A 17,293-nucleotide genomic window follows, 5' to 3' on the forward strand; every position below is an offset into this window, starting at 1 on the left:
CGGATGGCCGATCGATCTCAAACTTCTACAGGTTTGTCAGTTTATGTATATGGTGGATTACATAAAGTGCTTACACTGCCAACAACTGTTTTGTTAGCAAAACCAATTCTGTAATGTTCCTTTAACTATTTTTTTGAGTATATATAGACATCAGCGTTCTGCCATGCCAGTTATGACACCTGAGGGACCAAGTCAAAATTCACTCCATGTGGTCTGGCTGTCTTGTTCAGTTTTGAAAACCATTCAAATTTAATACAAATTATGGACAAATGCAAAAGCTGACTGACCATGAAAAGCTAACTGGTGCTGGTTGCCAGTCATCGCTAAAGTTGAGGTCAAACTGTGGGCATTACAAAAGCTTAACACGTGAGAATCGACATGAAGTGTATTTTTGGTCTGTGTCATGTGATTAAAGGCACTGATGGACACCTTTGGTAATTGTCAAAGACCAGTCTTCTCACTTGGTGTATCTCAATGTAAATGCATAAAATAACAAACCTGTGAAAATTTGAACTCAGTTGGTCGTTGAAGTTGCGAGAGAATAATGGAAGAAAAAACACCCTTGTTGCACAAGTTGTGTGCTTTCAGATGCCACAAATTCGAGACCTAAGCTGAGGTCTCGATTTCAATCCATATACTTTAGTATTTTTTTTCTTCCCAAAACTCTGTGACTTCAGAGTGAGCCGTTTCTCACAATGTTTTTTTCTATCAACACTTATTTTGGAATATACAAATACTTACAGTAATTTTATGACATTCTATCAGCAATCTATAGTTCAAGCATTCAAGCTATATGACTCCCTCTTGTGTACAAGTATTTTCTATATGTGATCAATATTAGCATGTTTTTTTTATAGACACTGATTATTAGTACTGCTTGTGATATCTAATAAAATAGAGTAATTTGGTTGGTATTGTGATGTGAAAAGGTTTTGAAATTAAATCAATTAAAGAGAATATTAAGGAAACATATTAAAATGTTGTGTTGACTCCCAATCCTGTCCTTTCAATATGTGTACTTTTGAATATGGGAGACTTTTGGGACGTTTGGTGGCAGCAGACTAACCAGGTAAAATCCATTGTTCCACGTAATGTGCGCATACTCAGAACTACGTAAACAATGGAAATTTACCTGGTAACTCTGCTGCCACCTAGCGTCCCAAAGTCTCGGATTGGAATGGTGTCAGGGTACAGATACAAATATTAGAACATACAAACCTGGGGAAAAACGCTTCTGAACTCAATTTCTTATAATCATATCCCAGCTTAATCCCAGGACAAACGTCATGGTTGCATGATGATAATGTCTATTTTGATTTCATACAGCTAAACTTGCTTGAACAAGTATGCAATATTCAGTAATACCTTTAGCAGGCCTAAAAAAAAAAAACACGGCACCCACAGAAATTTTACCTTTGATACCTTTGTTAGGTTCCAATACAAAATTACATTTTCCCCCCCAAAAAAGTGCCCCCTACAAAACAGAGGAACATGGCTGTGCCCCCTGGCGAGTGAAGTTCAAAGCCAGCTTTAGGCAGTGACTGTTCACAATGTATGATGGTACACAATGTACATTTACAAGTGATCTGTGACACTGTCTGGCAGACTATAAGAAAGATTCCATTTAACAATCGACCAAGTGGACAAGTTATAATAGAGAGGTTACGCAAGTGTACAGATACGGATATGAATACCGTATCCGTTCAGGGCAGCCGCGTGTTGGATTTTGTTTTCGCAAACCATAGGTATGTGGCATTTTGCAACATTGTAACATGAGGTTAGAGGCTTGTATTTTTGTACCCAATTTATACGTAAGGACTCCATCTGTTGCATGTCGTGGCCGAGCGGGCAATGCTGTCAGCAGCAGGGTTTGGGTTTGAGCCCCGGTCAGGACACTTGTGCTCTTGGCATGAAAAAAGTATGGAAGGTAGTGCTTTATACTGTACCAGCCAGGCTCTTAGCGATGATACCCGGGCTTTGAAGGGGGAACCCTGTTTCAGCCACAGGGGTAGGTGGTTATGTGCTCCTGGTGGCAGTTGATATGGTCAATAGCCTAAATCAGTTCAGTGTAGTCCTCACCTCAAAGTGGCAGTTCGGGTGATATCTCATAATTTTGTATTAACTGTAAGGAACTGAGTGCAAGGTTGACCTTAGAGCCTCTCTTTAGTTATGTACAGATGCTTTAAGTTATGTACAGATGCTTTAAACCAGTTTATAATTTCCTTGATGCACAGATCTTACACCAGTAGCTCCAGTTCAAGATCCAGATCCAGGTCTAGATCTCCACAGAGAGGACGTTCCAAATACCAACCGCAGAACAAAAAGGGCGCCAGAGGGCGCTCTCGTTCGCGATCCCGATCGCCTGTGAGGAAGGACCGCAAAGGACGGGGCTACAACAAGCAGCAGAAGCGACGTTCCAGATCCTTCTCGCCAAGAAGTCGTAGGTATGGCGGGACGAGCAAGGCGAGGTCGAGGTCCCCGTCGATGTCCAGGAGGAATGACAGCTACAAATCCCCACTTGGCGACGTTAGGGTTAAGAATGAAAAAGTCAACTACAAACAGGATGCGCAACCGTTCCTACCTCCTAAAAACCAGGTGGACGTCCGAGGAGGTTATCAATTAGCAGCTGCCGGGCAGCAGACACATCAAGACAACAGGCTGAGACAGCCAAATGAATCCAGGCTTCCTCCAGCAGATAATAACATGTACAGAAATGACTTTGATAAAAGAGCCCAGATGCCAGGACAGTTTTATGGACCTCAATCCCCTCCCAGGGAGAAAGGCTACGGCAAAGAAAGTTTCAGGGAAAAGGAAAAGACAAAATACGAAGCCGTGTCCCCGGAAGATCTGCACTTTACCAAATCTCCACAGCGGAGTAGCTCGCCGTACAGTCGTAAAACGATGAAGATCAAGGAAGAACCGATGTCAAAACCGTTATACCCAAACCAAGAATCCTACGGCCCTGCTGAGCCTCAAAAAGTAAAGATGAACCCACCACCCATCATTCGACCGATATTTGATCCCTACTCTGTAAAGATTCCCCGCCGCAAAGATGAAGGATTGAAAGAAATATTTGACCGGCCCGAGTTGAAGGGGCGTTGTGTCCCCGAGGAGACCGAGGTTGCCCCTGAAAAGAGATTCGTAGCAGTTCAAGAGAAGAAAGAGCCAGTCGTGTACAGGCAGGACGTGCACTTTACCGGCACTCTACCTAGCGGCACCCTTACGCCACAAGCGCAGGCCAGGGAGTTCATCGACCGGCGAGACTCTGCTCCTCTGAACTTTGAACCTCAGAGGATGCCGTACATCACTCCAAACCACCAGCAGTTTCCCTTGAGAGGAAACCAGGACATGGTCGGCAGCGGCCAGTATCCGAGTCAACCGTTGACCTACCAGGTCCAGCCCAACGAGCAGTTCCAGTCGGTCAAGGATGTACAGCATCTGGCAGACTACAGACAGGCGACGTTCGTCCGTGGTCCGTCACCGCCTAATCCGTCGCCTCAGCTGAATAATTTTGATGACTCCATCTCCTATCAGTATCCTCCGGATGATCTGCACGACTTCAAGGGTCACCACGACCTCCGGCATGACCTTGAGACTCGCCGCAAGCAGATTGAGCAGCAACATCTTCCGATGAGGAGTATCTCCAAATCAAGGTCCAGATCCAGATCCCTGCGAAGGAGCAACAACCGCTCCCTGTCTCCGCTGCCGCACTACAAGAATTCCTCGTACCAGCGAAGCAGGTCAAAGTCCTATGACCGCTCTGACTCGATGAGATCGAGGGATCGCAGACCTGTTCTTGAGAGGCTCGGTGACGTGCCAAAAGGATCAAGAAACAACTCTTTCTCCGATGACGGTGGGAAGACGACTGATTGGAGAAGCAAACAGAAGAACTACTTCTTTGTAAGTGAATTAAAACAATCTTTTGTTCCTAAATTACAATAGACTTGCATGATGCGACATTGTTACTGTTATAAGAGATTGTTACTGTTAATATGCACACCTCTTAAATTTGTAAATCTGAAGCTTTAAAAAGAGGGTATGGCATTTAAAAACATCTCTTAAGTGATTTGGTGGGATCCTTACTCACTCCAATGAATTTCTGCATTTTATACCTTGAGCGTTTTTACAAAGTGAATAAGTATTCAAATTGTTTTGAAGTATTGTTTTCCTTGATGCTATAAACATTTTCACAAAGTTTCAGGACCCGTTGCAACATGATTTTTTAATTATACTAATTAGCATTACCAAAATTTGTGAGGGCAGGGCCATTTTATTGTGCAAGGGGCACTTCCTTCCATTGGAAAATTGTAACATCTTTGTGGAACTTTTGAAGTGGGACCAAAGCCAAGACCAGGGCAACAGAGGCCATGCCTCCTTGGCCGTGGTGTAATTGCAGGCCCGTAGTTATTATAAATCACTGGTTAAAGTTTTAGCTGTCATGTGTAGGAATATTCATCGTCTTGTTTTCCTTTTTTAGGGGGTGCAGGTGAAATATTTGTAACTCTGAATGTTTGTTTCCCAATCAGCATGACAGGGAAGATCGCTCCAATTCCCGGGACAGAGACAACCGCGACAAAGGCAAGAAAGCGACAAAATTCCCAAACTCGACGCGGGGAGTCGTCCGTGGGCGTGGCCGGGGCTACCTTGGCAAGAACTTCATCCCGGGATTCAAGCGAGGAGTGACGCGAGGAGGCGTCGGGAGATACCAGCGAGGCGGTGTTGGACGAACAATGACGACAGGCTTCGGGAAGAGTGACAACAGCAGCAGGACGTGGACCCACGACTTGTTTGATAAGGAGAAGGATCTGGACGATAGAGGGGATGAGAGTAAGAAAGACAGGAAGAAGGTGAAGAGAGACGGCAAGGAAAAAGATAAGAAGGTTTGTACAGATTCGTATTTTGCAAAACAATAGATGATGTTTTGACCATAGCAGAGTCTTTTGTTAGTTTTCACTGTAAGACGGTGGCTGATTTATTACGTCATTAATTGCAATTTCACATCCGTACTGATAACTAATTGTAATACTAATAACTCGTTCTCATATATTGCATTTTACAATAATGTATCAATTGATGTACTCTACATGAGTGCCCTAGTGGGCCAATAACATTCCTGTAATCTTTCTCTCCTGTGGGAGTATACAGCCCTGGCTGCTGTGAGGCTCTACCCTAGCAGGTACCCATTTATACCCTGCCCTCTCACCCTCTCTAGATGCATTCAAGAAAGCACTGAGGGTCTCATCTAGTCAGTAATCTTGCTGGCCAGTTTTTTTTTTTTTACTTGCACCATGTATATTTTGCACCTGATTTGGCTTGCGGTCTCATGGTTCCACGCGTGCGCCCAGCCGCAGTGTGGTAATCTTCAATTAATGAAGCAGCAGAGAAGAAGAGAAAAGCAATTTTAGTAAAGTGTCTTGCTCAAGGACACAAGTGTCATGGGCGGGATTCAAAAATTGCACTCTGCTGACTTAACCACCAGAACTTGAATTTGATGCTCTTCAACCGCTTGGCCATGACACCCACCCAACATGTATGATTATTTTTCCTTAGAAATTGAATGTTTGTAGTTTCACTCAATCAAAGTGTACATTCCTAAGATTACTTGTATGCCTACATATTGATATATTATAGGGCTAAACTACTGGTCATTGCTCATTTGGTAAACGATCTTTTAACTCTTTCATTGCCTGCTATCTAATTACGCTTAAAACCGAAATACCTAGGTTTTTGAGGTTTTCGGATTCTGTTTAACAAACAAATGAAAAAGTTTTTCTAACCAAATGAAACTTGATAACGCCAATGTGTGTAAGCAATGTATATTCAGTACTTTCCAGAGTTCTTTGAAAAGAAATCACAGGCGTTGCTACTAGGGTGGGACTCGCCCACGACATTTGCAATTCTAGAGCAGTGTCTTACCAACTAGACAGAACTAGGGAAAGTACTGACTATACAGTGAACATATCGTCACCAATTTCACGAAGGGCCAAAAACCTTAAAATTCGATAAAAAACTGATTTTGATTTTTTGGGTGGATTTGACTATTGTGATCAGGATCTAACTATTTACAAAGTTATAGGTCTCAAAATTGTGTAGTTTCCTAATTACGCTAATTTGATGAATGACAAAAACCTCAAGAACCTGGAATTATGTTTTCACGAAGAGCCAAAAACCTTTTTGGAATTTTTTGTTATACCTTACCACGTTGATTGTAAAGCTGGCACAGTGCCAATCATGAGCGCGCCGGCTTTTGCGTTTTCACGACGAGCCAAAAACTTAAAAGGACAAAAAATAAGCACCACCCGGAATTGCGTTTTCACGAAGTACAGAAAAGTGTATTGCTCTACCAGGTGTAATTATCCCTTGGCAAGGTGCCAAAAGTGGGTGCTCCGGCTTTTGCATTTTCACGAACAGCCAAAAAGTTTATACACGACGTGCTGCACGCAGACCATGTTTTGTAACGTTTTCACGAAAAGAACATTTTGTTAATTAAATAATTACTCATTAATTAAACATGTTAGGGACAAAATTGAAACAGATTTGTATGATTTAGGATCTCTTCTTCCCTGACATGTAAAAAATTCCAAGATTAAATTTCGAAAAGTCTACCAACTTGTAGTTTCAAAATTAGCTAAACTTAAAACGCGGTTTTTCGAAACAGACATTTTTGGCTGCAGGGGACTTTTTAGCCCTTCGTGAAATTGCTGACGATATGTAATACACATTGGTGTAAGGGTATTCTTAATCCCCCATGCAAATTTAACATCTACTAAATCATTAATTAGTCCATAGTAACGTTTAACTTTTTATTGATTATTTTGTTTATCATAACCTTTATTGATTGTATGATATTTTGTAGAACAGTGTTTAGTCACAGTACTGTTGATCTTATTTTGCAGACTTTGTAGGCCTACTATATTTTTCTTGCAACATTTTCAATATTTTAATCAGTTTTACAAATATTTTCGTTAACAAAAATATCAGCTGTGTACTGTTTTGATGGAGGGCTATGAGTTTGGTTTAAGATGGATGAAGTTGAACAAATCTTTGATTAGCTTTTGTCTTCTGTTATGTTCAGGTTTTAAAACTAAAGGTGAAGAAGAGCAAGAAAGTGAAGAAGAGTCCAAGCCACAACCAAACTGATGGAAAAGACGTGAGTTCAAGTCATTCATTCTGGGGCAAGTCTCTTAAAGGATTTGGTTACTTTTTCAAAATGTCCATAGATTTACATTAAACTTATAGGGTTTGAAGATAATGATAGTGGAAAGCTTCCCTTCAAATATTACTTACTGAGGTGCTGTAGTTTTTGAGAAATGAGTCAAAAAATGTCATGAAAATACATTTGTAAATGATTAAAATAATTTTCGTCTCATGAGACGAAAATTATTTTCATGACATTGTTTTACTCATTTCCCCAAAACTACAGCACCTCAGCACGTAATATTTTCAGGGAAGCTTTCTACTATCATTATCTTCAAACTGTGTAAGTTTAGTGTAAATCTGTGGACATTGTGTTTTTTGTCCGACAAAAGTTACATAAACCCTTTAAGGGGCAGGGAGGGGGGAAGGTTTCACAGTGGAGTCGCAAGAGGGGGCAAGGGTTCTTAGTCTTTTTTAAACTGATGGGAAAGACAGAGATACCAACATACACGATTTGGGCGTAGCAAATACGATTTCGAGCCGTGACTACGACGCTACGATAATAATACTCAATAAAACACGCTAAACAAGCCGCCCAATATAATTTTATTAAATCGTACAATACATGCAAACAACGAATGAACTATTAAGTGGAAATAAAAATTAAGAAACAAAATCCAAATAATTGTAACAGAAGAGAAAAAACACTTTTTTGAATAATAGCGGCGAATTCACTCGAACAATGTAAGTGGCTCAACGTAATGATTGATGCGTGCCCTCTCCCCCGCTGGCTGGCCGGATGAGTATTTTTACGCTAGTGCAGTGCTGCAAGATCGTACCCATTGATCTCTATTACACCATTGGGAATAGTGCACACGTGCGTGGGGAATGAGGTTGTGTGTGAGCTAACGTGTCACGTCACAGTAACCTCATTCCTCATGTATCCACTATTATTGTGCCCACGCTGTCCGTACATGTACTTCATCGAAGCTTGGCACAAAAAGTAAGAAATAATGGCGGCAAAAAAGGAGAACTTCTGAACAAAAATACCTTCAACTGAGTGGCCTGTGAGATCTAAGCTAGACAGTTTCCATGCTTTATTACTAGTAATTGTAGCGCCGATTTCCAGGCAATGCCCAAAATAAGGACACGTATTTTTTGCCCAAAATCCGGACACGTTTTTTTTTTTTTTTTCTCTCTCCCAATAGCTTGTTGCACTTCTGACCATTAAAACAAAAACATTTAAGTAAGGCTACCCTTTGTTATGTTACATTTATTTTTTAAACAAAGTCAGAAGATGAGGGAATTTTTTGTTTCCCATTTTTTTTTCACTGGCCATTATAAACATTTGTAGCTGTTCTGGTGGTGCATACAGAGGTAATTGTTATTTCACGACAATGCCTGAAAATGAGCTAATTAGCATTGTAACGGGTAATAGAATAATCGGTTTAGGGAGCCCAAGCCACGCTCGCCCTTAACTTTTGGGAGATGCTACTCTTTTTTTAAATTCAATGTTGGCATCTCTGGAAAGAGGTGAGTTCAAGTCTTGCATCCTGGGGCAAGGTTTCATAGCGGAATGGGGTGGTGCAATGGTTCTTAAGGGGGGGGGGGGTTCTTGGGGGGCATGGTGTCTTTTCCAAACTTGAGTGGGAAAGATGGAGTTCAAGTCGTGTACTTTTAAAGGGAGTCCGCCGTGTTTTGACCGCATGAGGGCGCTGTCATCAATAATTTTATCACTTGCAAGGGTATTTTATGTGATTATTGTCTGCACAGTTTTATCATCGGCGTTCTGTCTCTTCTGTGGGCAGTATAGTTTTTAGTCGCTTCTTAGCTGGATATGATGTCTGACGGTAATGTATCCCAGTCTTTAACTGTTTGGGATGTGAATGAATATTTGAAGCAGTCTTTTTTGCCAATGTTTAAACTGTGCAGACGATAAATGCATTTACCCCCAGAAGTGATACAAGTATTTTTGAGAGTGCCCTCACAAGGTTTTGCGACGGTTTATCGAACCATGTATCGAAACATTCATTTGTGCATTTTAATCACATTAATTTTTGGGGAGGGGCGTAAGGTTCTTAGCGGGGGAGTGGGTAATGGTTCTGAGGGCTCCAACCATCCTCCCCCTTGTGTTTTGTGGAAGTATACAATGTACATGTACATCCATTTCCATGTAAGTTTACACACTGTTGAACTTAAGGTGCCAGGGGTGGATTTCACAAAGGTAGTCCCAACTTAGGACTTGTCCTAGGCAATGCTAAGAGATAGGACTGGTCCTAAGCTAGGACCAGTAACTCATTCTAACTTAGGACTGGTCCTATCTCTTAGCATTGCCTAGGACTAGTCCTAAGTTAGGACTATCTTTGTGAAATCCAACCCCCTTCCTGTACCGATCTTTTCAATATTTATTAATGTATGTATACCTGCATGTGTGTTTTTCTTTTTTTACAGAAAACGAAGAATGATATCCAGCCGCAGAGTGCGATGACATAAAAACAACCCAGTCGAGCGTAATCCGCTCTCCCTCAATGATGGACTTTAAGACCTACATTTGTACATATATCTAGTATATCTAAACATGGAGCGGGATACCAACGATTTTCCCCTTCATCCTTGTAGCGTCCATTGCTGGCCAGTATTTATGTTAACAGTGGAACCGGTGGAAGTGGGAAAGAATAATTGGAAACCATCGATTGACCTTGGTTGACCTCTATTGGCCTTGGTTGACCTTGATTGACCTTGGTTGACCTTGGAAAGATCAAGATGGTTGGTAGCATCAAAGTTAAAAAGAGACGAGTAGATGTTGCTGCTATGGGAGACTTTTGGATGGTCCTTTGTTACATTTCTCGCCAGTAGTGCGTGTGCTCAGATCTACGTGCACAATGAGCATGTGCGCGCCAATCAGAGCCACAAAAAAGGGATGTTAAAGTCTCCCATTAAATAAGTGTTTTTGACGACATGAGAATGTTTTATGATATGATGATCCAACTGCTTCAGTGCAAGGGCGTAGCAAAGGTATTTTTGATTGGTTGTGATTGGGGTGGGGCGGGAAGGGGGAAGGTAATGAAAGTGAACTTGTCACAAGACATTTTTTCTTGTGACCTCGCTCTCAAACCCCAGCCTACATTCCCAAGTCACTGCGGCCGAGCTCCCAAAATCCCCCCCCCCCCCCTGCAAATTATTTTGTTTACCATCAAGTTTGTAGTGTGGTACAACACAACCAGAAGGTTACACCCCTATGTTCCGAAACCTCCATGTTTCAACAACCATATATTCCCTAACCCTAACCCTAACCCTACCCCTACCTCAACGTGTAAATTTTCAGATATTTTTCGGAACATGTAGGGTGTCGGAACATACGGGTGTCGGAATAGAGTAGGCGCCAAGCATTTCTTTTTTAAGTTTACTGCATGCTTTTTTGTAGTTTACTGAATGAGCTGTTGATCATCAAGTAGAAATATTCTGTAAAATAAGACAGTGTCCGTATTGGTGTCGGAGCAAATAGGCTCATAGCAACAGCCAGAGCAACAGCCGCAGCTGTAGCCACCAATTCGGACCTGGCTTAAGTTTGTTCATTGAGTAGTGTATTTATATGTTTGCAATAAATAGTGTGCTTTAAAGACAAAGGGTGGGTCAGGATACCAGTCTCTGAACTTATCTAGATGTGGCCCTTTTGGAAATCATTATTCAAGCCATTGTTCGGAAACCGTTTGTGGTAATTGTTTCCTACAAACTCGTCCCCGAAGCAAGTTGCTCCATTAATTATCCATTTTGGTAAAAGCCACTAGACTCTATTGTTAATTACTCAAAATAATTATTAGCATAAAACCTTACTTGGTCGTGAGTAATGGAGAGCTGTGGATAGTATAAAACATTGTAAGAAACAGCTCCTTCTGAAGTAATGTAGTTTTCGAGAAAGAAGTAATTTTCCATGAATTTGATTTTGAGACCTCAGAATTAGATTTTGAGGTCTCAAAATCAAGCATCTGAAAGCACACAACTTCATGTGACAAGGGTGTTTTTACTTTCATTATTATCTCACAACTTTGACGTCCAATTGAGTTCAAATTTTCACAGGTGCGTTATTTTATGCATATGACTTGAGATACACCAAGTGAGAAAACTGGTCTTTGACAATTACCAATAGTGTCCAGTGTCTTTGAGAGGGTCTCTCCTGGATTTTTTTCAAAACTGTGGGGAAGTTTGAACCCTAATTCTGGCCTTTTGCAGAGCTGCCAACTCTCCTTGATTCTGCAGAAAGTCCCCTGTGCATGGGGAAAACCCATCTATGTTTAACTGTATGTTACATCATTAATTAGGTCACCATTTGGAATTCGATCAAGCTAGTCGTTTGTCTCAACAAAAAAAGTATTAAGAAACAAGCCCAAGCATGCCAAAAAGGAGTAATTAAAAGTATTTTTGATGGTCGTTTTAACTGCCAAAAAACAATCTTATTTTTACTTCCTTCCAGGATAATAAATAAAATGGTGTAAAATTTGCGTCAAAAGAAAATGTGCCAATATATTTTCAAAAAACAATGCGACTTTAGTTTTCTTCTGCCACATCTTTTGGTGTTTCTAAAGTGATATCAACAGGTGGTTTTAACAGTATATTAAAGCAAGTTTTAACAGTATATTAAAGCAAAGATTACGCTCTGTTCAAGTGTTAATCGAGAAACAACTCATTTTGATTGATTGAATCTCATTTCTAACACTACATGCCAAGTTGACACTAAATCGCAACACTGTACCGAGGGTCCTGGTCTCCATCTTGGGCCACCCCTCCAACGGGGAGGTCTCGGACTTCCAGGTCTCGACTACATCACAGCTACACATGTGTGCCTGGTTTTGTCTGCCTGCGTTTGTTTAAACAGAAGATGTATGTCTTCACAGTGTGCTAAGCAGATCACCTATTGATCAGTCATCACTGGTGATAGAATTTTGAGACTGTTCGGGCATTACATTTTAAAGAATTGTCTCTCTTGAAACAAATATTGAACGGAAATAATATATACTTTTTGTATAAAAGTCTAAATTCATCAGTACCTTTTTGATATGAAGAAATCTTTTTGGAGACTTAGTTGAAACAGGAAGTTTAGTTGAGTAACAGTTAAGTTTAACTGATGGTGAAATGAACATTTTGTAAAATTTGATAAACTTTTTAACAAAATTTTTTCCTATTTTGTTCATGGTTGTCATGGTTGTGGTGATAGACCGTTTTTGACCTTGTGATTGTTCATGTAAATATGGCCGCAAAAGTAACTTTTTTTATGGTGTCCCCTTTTTTTTCTTGTTCATTTTATGGAGAACCATCTGAAAATCACTGATGTAGCAGTTATCTCAATGTTGTTTTTACATCAACTTAAATGTGTCTATGTTGAATAAAAAGTGCTTGAGTTTGTCAAATATAAGATCTGCAAATAAGTTATCTTGTGTTAATTTGGTGTCTTTGTAACAAAAATGGTACCCATGGCCGGTCTGTGCATGGTAGCAATTTTTTCAGTCATGTTTGTTACATGATTATTGTGCTTTACGAGTGCCGGTAAGTGCGAAACAATCTGGTAGGTGGTGTTTTGAGCCTAGTGCTTCACATTTCTTGTCCAAGTGATTTTTACGACTGGTAATATGTTGAACTTGTTCTTATCAATAAATTAACTATCTGGGTAAGAGTCATAAATGTTTTTAAAGACACTGGACACTGTTGGTAATATTGTCAAAGACCAGTCTTCTCACTTGCTGTATCTCAACATACATGTACGCATAAAATATAAACCTGTGAGAATTTGAGCTCAATTGGTCGTCGAAGTTGCGAGATAACTATGAAAGAAAAAACACCCTCGTCACTTGAAGTTGTGTGCTTTCAGATGCTTGATTTCGGGACCTCAAATTCTAAATCTGAGGTCTCGCAATCTAATTCGTGGAAAATTACTTCTTACTTCTCAAAAACTATGTCACTTCAGAGGGAGCCGTTTCTCACAATGTTTTATACTATCAACCTCTCCCCATTACTCGTTTATACCAAGTCGGGGTTTATGATAACAAATATTTTGAGTAATTACAAATAGTGTCCACTGCCTTTAAAGGACAATGTTTATTAGTTTAATAAATCTCACGTTAAAGTCACTTAATATGAAAGTTTCAGCTGAATACAATGTGTCTTGTTGTGAAAGCAGGAGAAAAATAACTGTCACGGTGTCGCATGCTACTATGTCCTCTATGCAATACTATCCGGAGGACATTATTGCATATGCAAAAATGTCTGCCGGACAGTTTGCATATGCAATCGTGTCTGCCCGGACTCTGCTGCATAATGCAATTGTGTCAGCCGGACACATTTGAATATGCAGTTGTGTTCGCCCCCATGCAAAACCGTCCTTGCAGTAAATTGAACACCCTTGGTCGACGGAATATGTTCACCAGTTTTTTACAAGCTAAGTGCGTGTCATGAATGATATAGGAAATGTTCGGCCGTTGGGTATTTGCTGCAATCATAAAATACGTGAATAATCATGCTGCATATACGTAGGTTCAGTGCATGCACGCTCGCTTACACGCGCACAGGTTTTTGCATAGCCCGCACACGATTGCATATGCAAAAGTGTCCGGAGCGGACAGTATTGCATGGCGGACACAATTGCATCTGACAACGGTACTTGAACTAAATTAAATTTAGGTTGTTGTGTATCTGCCGCAAATTGTCTGCATCGGACATCAATTTGTGCGTATTTGCCCGAGATGCTTGTTTGTGCTTGGGAAGATACCTTCAATATCAATAAGTAATATTATGGTGGCCATTTATAGCGCATGGTGCATTATGGCTGTCTAGAAGACATTCCTGGTGCAGGAGAGATGCAGAAGCCCAGCAAGTGGGCCTTCAATGAGATACAAAGATGACATTTTAAAGGCAGTGATGGACACTATTGGTAATTACTCAAAATAATTATTAGCCTGAAATCTTACTTGGTAACGAGTAATGGGGAGAGGTTGATGTTATAAAACATTATGAGAAACGGCTCCCTCTGAAGTGGAGTAGATTTCAAGAAAGAAGTAATTTTCCACGAATTTGATTTCGAGACCTCATAGAGTTTGAGGTCTCGAAATCAAGCATCTGAAAGCACACAACTTTGTGTGACAAGGGTGTTTTTTTTTTTTTTATTATCTCGCAACTTTGATGACCCATTGAGCTCAAATTTTCACAGGTTTGTTATTTTAGGCACATGTTGAGATACACCAAGTGAGAAGACTGGTCTTTGACAATTACTAATAGTGTCCAGTGTATTTAAGTCCAAAAATAGGTTTTCAATTGAGGTTTGAAGCTGGTATAAGAAGCAAATTGTCGGTGATTGGGAGTACGTATTTAAAACAATGTACACAAATCATTGAATCCCGGAAGTCGCATGCAAATGGCACCCTCTTTTGCCAGAACTTTTTGATCTTGTTAAATGATATTTCTTGTCAGAATAAGGAATGTTCTGATTTTGCTGCCTGTTATCTCAGAAAAACCTATACATTTCAATTCAATCTGAACAGTTATCAGATATGTGCAGGCATGCAACTTTTCAGCTGATTTCCTTACCAGTGCCATAGAAATCTGAAGAAAAAAAACTGTACAAAAGTTCAGTGTGATCTGACATTCATTAAATACCTCAGACAGTCTCGCTATTCCTATTGGTGGAGAGCGTGTCACATGGGGGTGTATAAACCTTTGATAATAACCAGTGTTTATAATCGGTTGTGAGCGGGACAGTTTCTTCATTCCTATTGGTCGAGAGCAACGGCTGGAACAGTTGTGCCACATCAAGCGATATGCGCAACGCGCATAGCAATCTCCTTAAAAAAGTTGAGTACCCGAGGGCCTTACTATTTCATAGCTGGAGGGGTGTTGCGTTGAAAGAAATCATTGAACAATTAAAAAATTTGCATTTTTGGTCAACACTTTTTAACCATAAAGTGTTGATGTTTTTTTATTGAAAAGGTATTTATGAATGGGAATCAAAGTGTGTTGAATCGGTTTTCAACTAGTGGTTTAAACCCGCTGAGGCCTTGTTCTTGATAATTTACCTTGACTTCGTCTCGGTAAAACTATCAAGAACCATGCCTCGTTGGGTTTAAACCACTAGTTAAAAAAGCTATTCACCACACATTGATTCCCTTATTTAAAAAAAAAATCATTAGAAAGTTGCATGTCTGTATGTACATGTAGCTGTGCTTTTCCATTGTTTTATTTCGGCCCTTACACCAATAACGTTCAATCATGGACTACATCAAGACTCATTACACAAGTATAACGGGGCAAATGCAACTGGTGCATATCTTTATTTTGTATAAAACAACCGCAGAACTAGGAACTATCTCTAAACAGAATCTTTTGATTAAGTTAAAATCCAATATGAACAGTAAACAAGAATCCCATCCCATATTCCCTACACAACTTGTTTTCAATCGTGTCTGATGTAAAAAGGGGGCAAGTTCGAGGTAACACCTTGTAAATCTCTTGATTAATGGCAGCTCTTAAAGGGAAGATTCACCTTTGGTAGTTGCCAAAGACCAGTCTTCTCACTTAGTGTATCCCAACATAAGCATGAAATAACAAACCTAAAAAAATTTGAGCTCAATTGGTCATCGGAGTTGCAAGAAAATGATGACAGAAAAAATACCATTGTTGGACGAATTTGTGTGCTTTCAGTTAGGAATAAAAGATTGCTAGCTAGAAGTCTGTTATTATTTCAGTGAGAAATTACCTCTTTCTCAAAATCTATGCTACTTCAGAGGAAGCCGTTTCTAACAATGTTTGATACTATCAACAGCTCTCCAATGCTCGTTACCAGGTCAGTTTTTAAGTTAATATTTGTTTTGAGTAATTACCAAACGTGTACCTTCCCTTTAAAAGAGCGGGTTTGAACTCGATGTTTAAACCGGTTCACTTTGGCCAAGAATGCTCCTGACCTACATGTACATGTATGTTCCCACACCCCTTTTATCTGACGCCCCCATGTTCTGACATCCCCATGTTCCGACGCCCCCATGTTCTGACACCCCTATGTTCTGATGCCCCTATGTTCTGACACCATGATACCCCTATGTTCAAACACCATACCTGCCAACATTTGAACCTCAGAAATAGGAGCACCAGTTTTACAAGATCACAGATAGCGAAGCAGGAAGACAAGCACGTAAAGGTTATTACATGTTCACAGAAATAGTGTACGCGTTCAACACAATGTAGAACAATTATTGTACACTGCATCCTGTTTGAAAATCTCTACTGTCTGCAATTATTGAACCTTTGACCTTTGCCATTTTTGTGTATTGTGATTCAAACCCAGAAGAAGAAAAAACTTATGGCCTTCCCTTTTCATCTTTGGTCTTGAAATTTTTAACATCTTAAAAACTTATGGCCTTCCCTTTTCATCTTTGGTCTTGAAATCTTAACATTTCGGAGAAAGAACTCTCCAGAAAAAAAAGAAGGAAATGAAGCTACAAATGTACCATCACTGTAATAAGTTAATTAAAATTTTATATTTTCAACTCAACATCCCCACAACAACTAGCCGTTCAAACATGTAATAACTTTGGGACAGTCTGCCCTGATAAATTCTTAAATTAAGAAAAAACTAATGCCATCGCTCTGAAAGCATTTATTAAAAAATCAACAAATTCAAAATAACGTTATTAATATCACACTTAAATACTCCTCCTCATCAAGCAATATTATTATATCGACAGTTCAAATATCCTAAGAATTGTTTACCCATTTGAAAAAAAAGGATGAAAATCCCAACCAATTATTGGCTTACTTGAGCAATACTGTACAAATGTTTCCTAAACTCAACATTCAGCTCCCTATCATTGACCTAATTGATTTAAAAATTAATATCATTGGTTTGATTACCCAAGGGCTGATTACCCAATGTTAACACTTATTAACCAGCCCTCTAGTGGCGAAAAATGACCAAGACGCTGGCTCAGAACTCTATTGCAATTTTTCCCCCTTTTTTTCCCCCTACACACAAATCTTGTGAGAAAACCTAAAAAGTTAAACCATAGACAGCGCAAGTCTCGTGCATATTCACAGACTTTGGGACCACTATTGTTCCATGTTCAACGAGTAAATGAAACATACTTGCGCATTTATTGGGTCCCAATGTTCAAATACA

The 17,293-nt window shown here is 39.9% G+C and overlaps 1 protein-coding gene across 3 annotated transcripts in view; it reads left to right on the forward strand.

The window, feature by feature from the left end:
* The window catches only part of LOC117300715 (serine/arginine repetitive matrix protein 2-like), a 31,915-nt gene extending 20,913 nt beyond the window's left edge, over positions 1–11,002 (forward strand). For all 3 annotated transcript variants that reach the window (XM_033784470.1, XM_033784471.1, XM_033784472.1), the window contains 4 exons: positions 2,235–3,900; positions 4,527–4,880; positions 7,076–7,150; positions 9,589–11,002. In XM_033784470.1, the coding sequence (XP_033640361.1) occupies positions 2,235–3,900; positions 4,527–4,880; positions 7,076–7,150; positions 9,589–9,630 (2,137 nt within the window). In that variant the 3' untranslated portion in view covers positions 9,631–11,002. The remainder of the gene's footprint in view (positions 1–2,234; positions 3,901–4,526; positions 4,881–7,075; positions 7,151–9,588) is intronic.
* The last annotated feature ends 6,291 nt before the right edge of the window (positions 11,003–17,293 follow it).

Source organism: Asterias rubens, chromosome 16 (assembly GCF_902459465.1).
Source record: "Asterias rubens chromosome 16, eAstRub1.3, whole genome shotgun sequence".
In the NCBI taxonomy this organism is placed as follows: Eukaryota; Metazoa; Echinodermata; class Asteroidea; order Forcipulatida; family Asteriidae; genus Asterias; species Asterias rubens.